Source organism: Dendrobates tinctorius, unplaced genomic scaffold, assembly GCF_039654945.1.
Source record: "Dendrobates tinctorius isolate UK_male_01 unplaced genomic scaffold, ASM3965494v1 ptg000060l, whole genome shotgun sequence".
Lineage (NCBI taxonomy): Eukaryota > Metazoa > Chordata > Amphibia > Anura > Dendrobatidae > Dendrobates > Dendrobates tinctorius.
The window spans coordinates 81,837,509-81,853,365 of NW_027361728.1; the positions used below are offsets into that span (position 1 = coordinate 81,837,509).

A 15,857-nucleotide genomic window follows, 5' to 3' on the forward strand; every position below is an offset into this window, starting at 1 on the left:
ACCACGACACTCGCTCTGTGGCAAAACACGTTCATGTGAATGAGGCTATTGATTAGTAGTGTACTCATGAAAGAAAGAAGAGAGAGAGAAAGAAAGAAAGAAAGAATAGAGAGCGAGAACAGAAAGAGAAAAAAGAACAGAGAGAAAGAAAGGAAGAACAGAGAGAGAAAGAAACAGAGAGAGAAAGCAAGAAAGAACAGAGAGAAAGAAAGGAAGAACAGAGAGCGAAAGAAACAGCGAGAGAAAGAGAAAAGAACAGAGAGAAAGAGAAAGAAAGAGGGTAAAGAAAGAAAGAACAAAGAGAGAAAGAAAGAACAAAGAGAGAAAGAAAGAAGGAAAAGAAAGAACAGAGAGAAAGAAAAAAGAAAGAAAAAGAACAGAGAAAGAAAGAGTGGACAGAAAAAAGAACAGAGAAAGAAAGAGGGGAAAAAGAACAGAGAGGGAGAGAGAAAGAAAGAGGGGAAAGAAAGAACGGAGAAAGAAAGAACAGAGAGAGAAAAAGAGTGGACAGAAAAAAAGAACAGGGAGAGAGAGAAAAAAAGAAGGAGGGGAAAGAAAGAAAGAACAGAGAGGTAGAGAGAAAAAGAAAGAGGGGAAAGAGCAGAGAAAGAAAGAGGGGAAAGAAAGAAAGAAGAAAGAAAGAAAGAAAGAAAGAAAGAAAGAAAGAGGGGAAAGAAAGAACAGAGAGAGAAAGAAAGAGAGGAAAGAGAGAACAGACAGAGAAAGAACAGAGATGGAAAGAAAGAGAGGGGAAAGAAAGAGAACAGAGAGAGAGAAAGAAAGAACAGAGAAAGAGAAAGAAAGAACAGAGAGAGAGAAAAAAAGATTAGAGAGAAAGAACAGAGAGAGAGAGAAAGAAACAAAGAAAGAAATATTCTATAAAGATACCATAGCAGCCCAGCTCCCATTGTAGTGCCCATCTGAGCCTCCTGGTGCAGGACATATCATGATCCGCTCACATGGCCGACATCCCCGATTCCAAGGCGATCCCGCTGTCTGCTCTGTCAGAGGAGGACACGGTGATGGATCTGAAGCATTCCCTAAAGTGCCGTCACAATATCCTCCTGAAATTACCTCATTTCTGGTCAGATTCAAGCACGTCACTTCCGGTAGAACGTTACGTGCGAGCTTTAAAGTGCTCCTTGGGGCTCCGCTGTGTACTCCTATGTCCGCGGTAAAAGTAAGCTCCCAGCTGGGGCAGTCTCTCTCTCAAAATCGGGACTGTCTCGCTGGATCCGGGATGGTTGGGACTCGGGAGGTATAAATGCTCCCCACCATACACCTCGTACACGCACGGCTCCGCTTTGTATGCCTTGTACACACACGTCTCCGCTCCGTACACCTTGTACACCCCCGCTCTGCTCCGCTCCATAAACACACACGGCTCAGCTCCGTACACACAGGGTTCCATTCTGTACACATCCTACACACACGGCTCCGCTCCGTACACCACCACGTACACATGCGGCTCCGCACACCTCACACACAAGGCTCCTCTCCGTACACCTCGCACACACATGGCTCCACTCCGTACACCTCGTACACATGCGGCTCCGCACCGTACACCTCATACACATATGGCTCCACTCTGTACATTTCGTACACACATGGCTCAGCTCCGTACATTTCGTACACACATGGCTCCGCTCCGTACACCTCGTACACACACGGCTTCGCTCCGTACACCTCGTGCACACACGGCTCTGCTCCGGTACACCTCGTACACACACGGCTCCGCTCCATACAAGTCGTACACACACGGCTCTGCTCCGTATACCTCGCACACACACGGCTCCGCTCCGTACACCTCGTACACACATGCCTCCCCTCCGTACACCTCGTACACACACAGCTCTGCTACATCCACCTTGTAAACCCCTCCTGACCCCACACAGAAACTATAGCTCATCCAGACCAGCACCATAATGATGCGACCAGCACAGGAGAGTCCTGCAGCCACCCTGATCATGTGACTCTTGACTCCTCCCCTCCTGTGACCTCATCACAGGTCTTGTGCCACACACAAGATTACAGCCGCAGCGATGATCACTGCTGGCTGTAAGGGACTGCGTGGATCCCTGGGGGAGGGCGCAGGATGGGGTTGGTACATGGGGCACGTGGCGGCGCCGGCGGGTATCCCAGACAGCGTGAGTGGGCCCCTCCCATCTCGCCAGGGCCCCAGAACTTGCCCGAGTGCTGACGCCTGCCCTGTACACAACCTCCATTGCTCCAGCTCTTTGGCACTGCTCTAGTCTCTGTGTTTTGGCTGCTGCAGTAACATCATGACAATAGCTCACATCACCACTGCAGCCAATCTCTAAGCTAAGCAATTCTGCTGAAGTACATGTCACATGCCACTGAGGATGGTGATTGGCTGCAGAAGTGATGTGAGCTCTCGACATAACACTACCGCTGCAGCCAAGACACAGAGATTAAAGCATTGTTAGAGCGCTGGTGCTGCAGTTGGGTTAGTGAGTATTAGGCCATGGTCACACTATCAGTATTCGGTCAGTATTTTACCTCAGTATTTGTAAGCCAAAACCAGGAGAGGAACAATCAGAGGAAAAGTATAATAGAAACACGTCACCACTTCTGGATTTATCACCCACTCCTGGTTTTGGCTTACAAATACTGATGTAAAATATTGACCGAATACTGAATATGTGAACGTGGCCTTATTGTATCTGTACTTGTTAATTTAAGGTACAGGAAACATTTGGGGTCAACTTTTCTAACGTTTGAAACCACTTCATGCATATTCATTTGAAACTACTACCTTATAGACATCATGCACGGTTGTTAATCTGTCAAATCGAAGATACATAGAATTCAACATGGCGACGATCTGGATAGGTTCACACTGAGCACAAATGTTGGTGAATGTGACCACATCACTAAACAGTATTGTACATTCTTTGAATTCACCTGCAAAATAGAAAATTGGAAGTTCATGTATAAGGGAAATCTGTATGCTCACAATAAAATTACCACAGATATTTATGGGATTTTTCTATGAGGGATTAGATTCCAGTTATTAACCTTAATATTACAATGACAGAGCACATTTTCTACAGTTGCTAGACTGCTGAGACCCGGACCCCTGACTCACATGACATGACACCACACCATTTCTTCTCGGAAACATAACTGCTTTATTGGAGAGATATTATCAAGAACTCTCCTCTTTTACATGGCATAAGATTATGGTTGCAGCTCAACACCAGGCAATAATTTGCCAACCAACTGGGTGTAGGGAAATTATCTGCCTTCCGGTTCCCCGGTGCAGGTATCATCACCATCAAAGTCACCACCCATTCCGCAGCTGCAACTTGAAAAAACAAACAAACATCTAAATGGGGATGGAGGGCGGGAATAGGTCCGGGTATCTTGGAGAGACCAGATGTACTGCCGGTCACACGAGGTCCCATGTAACAGTGGGGCAGGGACAGCTCCTGGGGGTTGGAATAACCTTCTGTTGGCGTCATCCCATGGGAGATCCCACAAGACCTGAATGAAGAGGGGCCAAGCAGTCAGGGGATTGCAGCCAAATATGCTGCAGTGTCCCTCAGTTGCAGGACCAGAGAGCATGTAATACGATATCGCACCACTTACTCATGGAATTCTCCTTTTACCTTATTTATTAAATTTTGAATTGTAATTTGGGTAAAAAGGATCAAGAAACGGAGAAATAAATAGGAACTCACCTGCTTCTACTCTCTTGCCTTCCTTCAGTTGGTTGGCTACATGTTTTGGAAGCATGGCATACAGTAAAGCTTCTGTCTTTTTTTTCTCTTCTTCTAAATGTTTTGACAGTATTCTCAGTTCTTCCTTCTTCCTCTCAAGCTGGTTAGATAGCTCCATCTCTGCCAATCTTTGCTGGTTCAGTAGAATAAGGTCCCGAGTGACATCATGAGGAGCTATGTCAGAGATGTGCATCTGCCTCTCCTCCAACTCATGCAAGTTGCGCAGCAGAGGAGAGCACAGATAGAGCATGCATTCAAGAGACTCCATCCATATCATCTGACCTAAAGACAAAACATAATATGGATCTTGAACTACATGTATTGCCAATGTGTTTCTGCAAATTCAAATACTCAGTGTTAACTTTGCAATACTGCACTACCCCCCATAAGAAAGTGTTGTGGACTTGGTGGCCTGGTTCTCAATCCTTAGCAGATCTATCCATATGAAAGACTAGAAGGCTGAAAAACACCAAGGGGCCCAGAGGGGCATTGGCCTACCAGAACGCTTCCATAATGAATGTGCAGATAGTTCATAAAGCTGTGAATTGTCAGACAGACACTCCTCTATTCCCTGCTTTGCATAAGTAGCAATTACTGTATACCACCATGTGTTCTGGCTCATATATTTGGTTTTGCTCTAGTTTTTTGTACTTTTTAAATACAGGCGCATGGCTCCCCCTTTTTGGGCTGGGTATCTTGTCTATATAGCTTTTAGCGGACAGTTGCAAAACAATCAGGTCTGGGTACTGGTCTGTCGCCATCTATTTTGAGGTCTGCTGAAACATAGGTGAACTACAAGAGTTAGAGTCCATCCTGATTGGGTACACCTTGTTGAGGTGGGATGGCTTTTACGCTTTTTTGATCAATGCAGTGTCAGATAGTTAGCCTATGATATTTATATGTACTCTTACTATTTACTTACTTCAGGGTATTTGCTCATTTTGTTTTTAGCTTATGTTCTGTCTGACAAATGGCCTCAGTGTGAATGCACACCTTATGCATTGCACTTATACCACCAACATGTGTTCAAGATCATTTCTTTGGTTTTGCTTCAGTGTTAACTTTGTACTATCCCCATAATGAAGTGTTATGGACTTGGTTGACTGGTTTTCAATCCTTAGCAGATCCATCTATATGAGCAGGTCGTGGGATGCAGTGAGGCAACAGAGGCAAAGCAAGGGTTAAAGGATTTAATTAACAGGGGAATACTCCACGCAGGTAGATAAAGCAATTTAAATGAGGGAATAGGTGAATAAACGTAGGGTATATGATGGGGGAAAATAGCAGTAACTATAACAACAGAAGTTCTTTTGGCTGACTTATCGTGTAGGTTAGTTCTTGGGTCATGGATGCTGCTGAACCAAAGATGGTGCCCACAATGGCGGGTGCGATGCTGATCCGATGAAGTCCTATGGATAACAAGGATCTGTCTTCTGGCGACTTCCGGTACTTTCTGCTGAGCCTTTAGTCCATCTACTGATGCAGCCACGAGGGTATAGGTCTCGGCACTCTTTGGCAGGGCCGCCATCAGGGCATTACTGCCCTGACTGGCGTGTGGGGCCCGGTCTCCTCTGCTCACCCGGACCTACTGGCACGCTAAACCGGGCCCTCGGCGCTGCGGCAGTTGATCGCTATTGACATGCGGGTCCGCACCCGCACGTCAATAGTTAACAGCCTAACAGCCGCCAGCCAATCGGAGGCTGGCAGCTGACGTCCGCCGTCTGACGTCATTGTCAGCCGCCGGCGAGCGCGCGCTTCTGCATGGTGGAACGGAGCTTCGCCGCTGGAGCGCGGCCAGGTAAGAAGAACTTGTGTTTTTTTTTAATTTTTATTTATTGAGAGTGGCGATCCGGGGGCCCCGGGGCAGATGGCAGAATGCTGGACACAATGGGGCAGAATGCTGGACACGATGGAGCAGAATGCTGGTGACGATGGGGGCAGAATGCAGACATGATGGGGCAGAATGCTGGACACGATGGGGACAGAATGGTGTACACGATGGAGGCAGAATGGAGGGCACAATGGGGGCAGAATGGTGGGCAGAATGCTGGGCACAATGGGGCAGAATGCTGGGCACAATGGTGCAGAATGCTGGACACTATGGTGCAGAATGCTGGACATGATGGGGGCAGAATGCTGGGCACGATGGGGGCAGAATGCTTGGCACGATGGGGAAGAATGCTGGGCACAATGAGGCAGAATGCTGGTGACGATGGGGCAGAATGCTGGACACGATGTGGTAGAATGCTGGGCACAATGGGGCAGAATGCTGGTGACAATGAGGCAGAATGCTGGACACGATGGGGGCAGAATGCTGACACGATGGGGCAGAATACTGGACACGATGGGTTAGAATGCTGGACACTATGGAGACAGAATGGTGGACACGATGGGGGCAGAATGGTGGGCACTATGGGGGCAGAATGCTGGGCATGATGGGGCAGAGTGCTGGGCACAATGGGGCAGAATGCTGGACACGATGGGGCAGAATGCTGGACAGTATGGGGCAGAATACTGGTCACGATGGGGCAGAATGCTGGACACGATGGGGCCAGAATGCTGGGCATGATGGGGGCAGAATGCTGGGCACGATGGGGCAGAATGCTGGGCACAATGGGGCAGAATGCTGGGCACAATGGGGCAGAATGCTGGGCACAATGGGGCAGAATGCTGGACACGATGGGGCAGAATGCTGGACACAATGGGGCAGAATGCTGGACACGATGGGGCAGAATGCTGGACACAATGGGGCAGAATGCTGGACACAATGGGGCAGAATGCTGGACACATTGGGGCAGAATGCTGGTGACGATGGGGCAGAATGCTGGTGACGATGGGGCAGAATGCTGGACACGATGGGGCAGAATGCTGGACACGATGGGGCAGAATGCTGGACACGATGGGGCAGAATGCTGGACACGATGGAGCAGAATTCTGGACACTATGGGGCAGAATGCTGGTGACAATGGGGCAGAATGCTGGACACAATGGGGCAGAATGCTGGACACGATGGGGGCAGAATGCAGACATGATGGAGCAGAATGCTGGACACGATGGGGCAGAATGCTGGACAAGATGGGGCAGAATGCTGGGCACAATGGGGGCAGAATGCTGGGCACGATGGGGGCAGAATACTGGGCACGATGGGGGCAGAATGCCGGACACAATGGGGCAGAGTGCTGAACATGATGGGTGCAGAATGCTGGACATGATGGGGGCAGAATGCTGGACACAATGGGGCAGAATGCTGGACACAATGTGGCAGAATGCTGGACACGATGGGGGCAGAATGTGACAGTGAGACACAGGAGGAGGCAGAATGGACACGGGGCAGAATGTGACAGTGAGACACAGGAAGGGGCAGAATGAGATACAGGGAATGATTGGAGACATGGGGCAGAATGGAGATACGGGGCATGATTGGAGACACAGGGGGCAGGATCAAAGACATGGGGGCATGACTGGAGACACTGGGGCAGGGTTGGAGACAGATGGGGCAGGGTTGGAGACAGATCATGCAGGATCATGGGGCAGGATGGATACGATGGAGACAGATGGGGCAGGATGGGGAGATCATATGGGGCAGAATGGATACTCATGAGGGTGGGATAGGAGAACGTATGGCTGAAGCCAGGAATGAGACACACAGGGGCTAGGATGGGGGATATTATTACCACAGGGTCTAATTAAGGGATATTATTACTGCAGTGATGTATTTATTTTATTTTTTGAGTATACTGTTTTAAATGGGGGGGTGGTCCTCTTACTGTGTAGAGCGACACTATGTCGCCTTTTTTTCTTCATGTGATGTAATGTAGAAATTGGCAAAAATAAGTAATGTGTTCTGCAAGCAGAGCTCTAGGTAACTGTGTTATTTCCTGCAGAGACGAGCCCTGGCTGGAAGAAGTGATGGCGATCTGTGCTGGATGAAAGATGAAAAACAAAGATGAAGGACTTCACATAGAGACATCACTGGTGAGTTAGTGTGTTACCTATACACTGACACTATACACTGTATAGAGACCCTGTGTATAATGTCATTGATCACTACTGTATTACCTGTACACAGACACTGCATACTAAGTACAGATCTCCTGTGTATAATGGCACTTAAGGTGATAGTATCGTGTTTTTTTTATTACTGATCAGTATTGTAGCATTCAGTCACTATGGTGGTAATATGTGGTCTGGACATGGTGTTGCGGTATTTGTTCCTTGTATGTGATATTATTCTGTCACTGTGGTGGTAATATGTGGTCTCGTCATGGTGTGGATGTATTTGTTCCTTGTATGTGGTATTATAGGTCAGTATGTGATGGTAATACGTGGTCTGGACATGGTGTAGCGGTATTTGTTCCTTGTATGTGATATTATTGGTCATTTTAAAAATTGAAAAATAAAAATATACCTAAATTGTATCACATATTTTAACAAATATTTAATAGGTTACAGTAGATTAGGGCATGGCCAAAAGAGTCTACCGTGTTATGGTGGCGGCTTAAAAAATCTTTTGGCCAAAACAAAAGCTGCCGGCTATATGTGTGATCTGGTGATGGGAACTGTTAATGTGTGATTGGTGAGAAGTGGAGTTTTTCCAAGAGAGAGCGGTGGGATTTTGGACAGTTTGAGGGGTGGAGCCTGGGCGGAGTCTCAAGGGGGCCCCGAAAATTTTACCAGTAGTATGGGGCCCCGAAATTCCTAGTGGCAGCCCTGCTCTTCGGGTTTAACATAGACCAGTGGACGTATATTGGGAAATCAGGGCACAGCATACGGTCCCACATGGAGTCTCTCTGAGGTGATGCGTGTGCGGTACTCATGAGCCCGGAGCATTGGCACCTCGCTTCAGGGCAACCAACAGGCGTTCTGCACGTCTCACCTGGTGGATGCTGCTAGTCGCCGTGGGGATCTACGGGCGTGGGTCTCCTCTGTCACCGGGCTCGAGGGCTAGAGCACTCACTTCTCCCTGCCGCGCGCTGTCTGTTCTTGCCAAAACTAAGTACTTCCGCGTGCGCTGTGGCTGCAGCCGCTTAGCCACATCCCCTACTCCCGGATGTGTCAGTTTGTCTGGTCTCATTAGCTTTCCCCCGGACAACAGAGGAGACAGCCCAGACAGTTCCAGACCCGGCACAGAACAGGTACCCGTGGTCTGGTTCTTCTTACATCTATATGACACACAAAAAGGATGACCAGCACCAAGGGGCCCATGTACTTTGGCCTTTAAGAACACTTCCATAATTAAAGTTCAGATAACTTATAAAGCTGTGAATTGACAGACACACACTCATCTATTCCCTGCTCTGTATAAGTATCTGAGATTATGAAAACTAGAAACTGATCAACATCACCAACCGTGAAGCTCACGGCATTCACATTTATGTTAAAGGCTGCAAGGACAGTGCTGCACCAGTCTGAATGGGTAAGAAACCACAAGCATTTAAGCTGTTGAACCTAGAATATGTAAGCTAATATAACAGCCAAGACCATCACAAATAAAACTTGTAAAAGGGTTACCCAACATGTGAAAAAATGTAAAACAGCTGCAAAATAGATAAACAAAATAAACAGCACTTTTTTTTGCTGCTGATCCACCCATGATGTTGAGCAGGAGCGGACATACCTTTGGCATAACCTGGGTGCAATACAGCCGCTCGGGTGTACAAGGGCTAAGGGGGCCAATTTCTATCTCCAAAGTAAGTAGAATTGTGCATTATAATGAGCTATTGGACTGCAAAGGGCCCACATACTGTTTTTGCCCTTTTTTTGTCTGTGTCCACCAGTGATACTGAGGCTAGTCAGCAGCTGTATTTTATTAGAAGTTGAAAAACTCAATTACATCAACTGCAACATAAAACGTTTTTTCTTATGCAGAATGCGATGCACCCTAAAAAACCTAGACGAGCGGAACTGAGCAATAGACATTTTTCCCCTGCAATATTGCAGGTGTTATAATAGCATAAAAATTATTACAATATAATAATGGACAAAACAGTTGGATATAAATTAGGAAAAAAACACTAGTTAAGAAAATATTTCAGCTGTTTAAATAGTTATGCTTCTCATCGGATAATTTAAAAAAAAATCAACTCTGGCAAGCAAAAAGCCGGGAGGCAAGGGAACAGTGCACTCCTGAACATCAATGGCAAGAAAACCCTATAATTACTTACATTATCTTCCATTGTGTACCTAATATAAATGTCAAAAACTTCTTATATACTTTTTTTTGTTAAGGAACACATGTAGATATTAGGAATAAACTAGTTAAAAACAATACCTCTCAATTCCAGCATTGGCCGCTCCCTCCAAGACTCAGGCATCATCTCTCGCTTTGTCCTAAATACAAACTGACTATTAATGAACTTTCTGACATTAGAAATAGTCAGGGTAACTTCAGGGTGCACTGTGCTGAAATACTGATCTAGTCGAATCCCCATGGTCTGCAGACCAGGAACAATCCTTTGTATGCTCACACCAGCCTGCTTCACCCTCAGCTGAAAATGCGAATAGATAGTTATAATGTAACATAACACAAGCAAATAGCATCACATTTCTCCAATATATTGCTGCTTTCAACAAAAAAATTTTCTCTAGTTTTGCTATACACTTGATGGCCAATTTGCCGTGAGTGCCTATTATGCTTTTGGCCACCCTTTGCCCATTACCACCCGTTATAGTATCCAGTAACTGACTGCAGGTTAGGAGACTGAATAATGTGCCATTTGGCTGATATCTGTCACACCCTGCAGAAGACCCAACGGAGTGGCGCCGATAAAAAGTGACGATGGCAGCTTGTCAGTATAATACTAGGGGCAGGGAACTTAGATTAGTTGCACCACTTCAGTGCTGCAATAAAAAAAATGCTGGAGTGGTGCTTTAAATATGTCAGATATTCTACCAAATAACTGGCAGTACTTAGTAGAGATACTTTTCCATGAATATAAATTAGTGTAAAGTCAGTCCCTCCTGTAGCAGGAAACTATATCACTGCCCCATTTTATACGCACTATAGCCAAAGGCTCTGTTGTTATTTTTCTGGAGCTGTATGGCTGTGAGCAATATGACTGTTATTTTGGGGCACTGAGACCTCTATGACTAAGGCCAAGCTGGCTGGTTCTATATGGATGCTAAGTTTGGAGGACTTCTTTGATATTCTGTAGGTAGTATGGCTGCTAGGTATGCACTGTTGTTATTACATGGGTGAGCATTATGGCTTGTCCTATATGGACCCTATGGTTCGTATTATCTGAAATTCCTTGTACCTATCTTGTACAACATTTTGACCCCCATTACTATTTGATTAAATAAACAGGCATTTCTGCACCAAACGTTCAATTGTGTTGCTTCATGGAACAGATATGAGTGTTTCCATCAGTGCAGACTAGATTTAAAATAAACGAGTCAACCTCTATGAGAACCTTCTTAATAGAGGCCTTTGGCCAAGTGGGCTCCTCATGGCTAGTGATACAGGTCAGTGTCAGTGGTGTCATATCAGGATATATGTTATGCCTTATTTACATTATTTTTAGACTTTGTCATTGAAAAGTTACAGTGAGACCGAATGTTCTTAGGAATCTGTCTCATGCTATGTGGATACCATGTCTTGAATAAGTTGTCTTTTGGTTTGGCAAAATGGACATTTTCAGAGGTGAAATGATGGAGAAATCTTTGCAAACTAGAGTCAATATTAAGATTTTTTTGCTGTATGATTTGAAGATCATTGATTATTCTGTATGTTCTATGACTGAACGCACTTGTGGAGCCACCTTAAAATGTTTTTTAGGTATGCATATAACTAGTGATCAGCAAGTATACTCGTTACTCGAGATTTCCTGAGCATGCTCGGGTGATCTCCGAATATTTGGATGTGCTCAGAGATTTAGTTTCGGTCTCCATAGCTGAATGATTTGCGGCTGCTAGACAGCCTGAATACATGTGCAGATTTCCTAACAAACAGGCAATCCCCACATGTATTCAGGCTGGCTAGCAGCTGCAAATAATGCAGCTGCGGAGACAGAAACTAAATCTCCGAGCACGCCAAAATACTCAAATGTCACCAGAGCATGCTCGGGAAAACCTGAGCAACGAGTATACTCGCTCATCACTACATGTAACAAATGACAAAGCAGATCAGAGTCGGCTGATGTCACATTTCTGTGCATTTCTTTTTGTATCATCCCCAACCCGTTAGAGAAATCCCAGAAACTTCTAGATTGAGATAATTAAATACTTCAACACCCATTATATGACGAGCTACGATATTCCCATATTGGAACAAGCCACAGGACTCACATAACAGTGGTCACCATACCAATCTCATCAGCCATAGTCCTCTTAATATAGACCCAGGTAGCGTCACCCCATAACAAATGCAGCCACTTGCTGCAGAAAACATTACAGCCACAGTTGAACAACTCTATGGTTGCGGACCTCTAATATATAGCAAACATTTTATGCAGGACTGTTCCCATATAATTCATTATCACACACTTCAAAAACAAGATTGACCAAACAAGGCAATTCTTCATCACTCAACCACCACAACCCCTTTGTATGCCAGACCAATGCCCAAACCCCATAACATCACTGAAGAGGAGCTTAGTCGTCTCTTCTCCAAATCGCACCTCACAACCTGTGCACTCGACCCCATCCCATCCCACCTCCTCTCCAACCTCACCACCACACTTATCCCATCCCTAACCCACCTCTTCAACCTATCACTAACGTCCGGTACCTTCCCTTCTGCTTTCAAACATGCCACAATCACACCTATCCTTAAAAAGCCAGCTATTGCCCAATATCGTTGCCCCCATTCGCTTCCAAACTCCTGGACCAGCATATCCATGCTGAACTTTCCTACCACCTATCATCTAACTTGCTCTTTGACAATCTACAATTTTGTTTCTGCCCCCATCACTCCACTGAGACAGCCCTGACCAAAATTACTAATGAACTACTTACAGCCAAATCAAACGGACAATACTCTGTTATGATTGAGTCACCGTAGGAGGCAAAAATAGAAATGCTAGCTAAGTCCAGAAAACCAGAGAAGTTGGCAGCTATCGGATTGCAGACCCCTGAACCTATCAACACAACTAGCAGTAGCCGTGGGGGGCTCCTACGATGCCCTAGGCCCCTCGATCACAGCCGGAGGACTACATAGCCTAAAGACAGAAAGGGAAATCTAAAGATTTAGCAGACCCCAAAGCAAAAGGCAGCCCCCCACATATAATGATGGTGAAGCAAGAAGAAAGAACAAAACACAGACAGAAAGATAGACTGAGCAAAGATGGGGCCCAAGCTAGCTTAGATAGGAAAGGACAGGAAGGCTGCTGTCTGCAATCCGTGAAAAGCCCTATGAAAATAAGAGCCAACAAACTGACAGTAAAAAAGGCCCTGAAGACGCTAGGCTTCAAAAAAGGCTATGTCAGTACTCAGGAATATTCTGAAGACAGAGCAACAGGCAAAAGGAGATTCAGCTCACCCCAGCAGGGAATGGCAGAATCCAGAAAAGCAAGGAAAACAAAACACTAATGCAAAAAGGCAAAGCAGAAATCTTAGCTTTAGATGAGCAGGAATCAGACTGGTTTCCTAGAAGTCCACAGAGAAATCACCCGCAGGCCAGAAGGGCGTCGGCAGGCTTATATCCAGTCATTAACTCCACTCAGCCAGTCATCATCATCAGCTCCAGGTGTTTGACAATCAGGCTCACTACCTTTCTTCACCAGAAGAGGGAGTTCCTCGGGCCTCAGTAGTGAAGGGGAAAATGAACTCACAACAATACTCTATACTCCTGTTTCTAGACCTGTCCTCTGTATTTGACACAGTTGACCACTGCCTCTTACTACAGATCCTCTCCACCTTTGGCATCAAAGGCCTTTCCCTATCCTGGATCTCCTCATACCTTTCCAATCGCACATTCAGCGTCTCCCATTCCCACACCACCTCCTCATCCCATCCTCTCTCTGTTGGAGTCCCCCAAGGCTCTGTTTTAGGACCCCTACTCTTCTCAATCTATACACTTGGTCTGGGGCAACTCATAAAGTCCCACGGATTCCACTACCACCTTTATGCTGATGACACCCAGATCTACCTCTCTGGCCCAGACGTCACCTCTCTGCTGTCCAGAATCCCAGAGTGTCTATCAGCCATATCCTCCTTCTTCTCCTCTCGCTTCCTCAAGTTCAATGTGGACAAATCAGAACTCATCATCTTTCCTCCATCTCTCAGATCTTCCTTACCCAACCTAGCTATAAAAATTATTGACATCACACTTTCCCCAGTACCGGAAGTCCGCTGCCTCGGAGTAACCTTTGACTCTGCCCTGTCCTTTAAACCGCATATCCAAGCTCATTCTACCTCCTGTCGCCTCCAGCTCAAAAATATTTCCAGAATCCGTCCTTTCCTCAACCCTCAGTCTACTAAAATGCTTGTGCATGCCCTCATCATCTCCCGCCTTGACTACTGCAACATCCTTTTCTGTGGACTCCCTGCTAACACCCTCGCACCTCTCCAGTCCATCCTTAACTCTGCCGCCCGACTAATTAATCTCTCTCCTCGCTACTCCTCCGCTTCTCCCTTCTGCAAATCTCTTCACTGGCTCCCATTCCCTCAGCGTATCCAGTTCAAATTACTAATACTGGCCTACAAGGCCATCTATATGTCTCTGAACTAATCTCCCGATACCTTCCCTCACGTAATCTCCAGTCCTCCCAAGACCTCCTTCTCTCCTCCACACTTATTCGCTCCTCACCCAACCGCCTCCAAGACTTCTCCTGAATAGCCCCTATTCTCTGGAATTCTTTGCCCCAACAAGTCCGACTATCAACCACATTTGGATCCTTCAGACAGAACCTGAAAACCCACCTCTTCAAGAAAGCCTACAGCCTGCAATGACCCCGATACCTCCTTCTCTCTCACCACTACCGGTGATCTCACCTCAATCAACACTGAAACTGCTGCCAACCCACCAACCTACTGTCTCCTTCCCCACCATCCTGTAGCATGTAAGCCCGAAACGGCAGGGTCCTCTCCCCTCTGTATAAGTCTGTCATTGTTAGTTTGTTTACTGTAAGTGATATCTGTAATTTGTATGTAACTCCTTCTCATGTACAGCACCATGGAATCAATGGTGCTATATAAATAAATAATAATAATAATTAGAAATACATGCATCCTTGCTATCCATACATCGCTCATTGGCCATTACTTCCCAGCATCCTCTGCTGCACATATGCAGTTATTCTCGCTCTTATTATAACACAACTGTAGTAATAGTGCTCAATGACGAATGATTTCAGCGTAGTTAGATGGAATCTCTTACCTCTTCATCAAACACTATATGAAATGGAAGTCCATTACAAAATGTTTTAACGTCGACCCACAGAGACTTTGGATACACAGGCAGAAATCCTCTTAACATTTTACCTGCAACAAACTTCATGTTAATTCTATTAGGTTAGTAATTGGAAATATCATCAGCTAAGATCAGGGTCAGTGACAAAGTGATAGGCAGCCGCCGAGTCTGTGTACTGATGGGATTGGCAATGTAATAAAACTAATTCAGCAGATAAGACATAAAGTGATATCTGAGTTTATGGAGCGAAACTAGTGGAATTAGCTAGAAAGGGTGAAGACGTTACATTTGTAGGAGTGGAGACATCGTCCTCACAGAGGGCAAGAAATCTGCATTATTTCCTCAAAAATATCAGTTATACCAGGCTTAATGCTGGAGGGGTTTTCTTTCAGATTGTGTTATATTTTTAAAGCAATAATCACATTCTATCTATCTCCATTGCCAGGCTTTGCCCCCTTCTCGTATGGCCAACTCCCTCAGCACTATTCTTTCTGGTAGTTTCGAAAGCATCTCTTTCATCACCCAAGGCCTTTTGAGAATAACTTAGGCAGTAATGCGTTGCCAGAGTATTTAGGAAGTATACCAGCACCTTGCTACCACATGCTATTTACAGGAGCTATCTTCCTCTAGACTTGGCTTCAAGCAAGTAGCTAATTATCCTCTTACAACTCCTGACTGCTTTCTACTGTAGCATACCGATACTACTTTTTAGCTCAATCCAGTGAATCCTGTTGCTAATATACACATAGCTCTGTTACCAACTC

At 45.7% G+C, this 15,857-nt stretch overlaps 1 protein-coding gene across 1 annotated transcript in view; it reads right to left on the reverse strand.

The window, feature by feature from the left end:
- Positions 1-15,857, reverse strand: part of LOC141092706 (guanylate cyclase soluble subunit beta-2-like) — a 164,030-nt gene that overhangs the window by 51,997 nt on the left and 96,176 nt on the right. Inside the window, exons 8-11 of the mRNA XM_073579096.1 lie at positions 15,061-15,164; positions 10,015-10,231; positions 3,705-4,025; positions 2,777-2,925 (exon numbers count right to left, since the gene is read on the reverse strand). Coding sequence (XP_073435197.1) covers positions 2,777-2,925; positions 3,705-4,025; positions 10,015-10,231; positions 15,061-15,164 — 791 coding nt within the window. The remainder of the gene's footprint in view (positions 1-2,776; positions 2,926-3,704; positions 4,026-10,014; positions 10,232-15,060; positions 15,165-15,857) is intronic.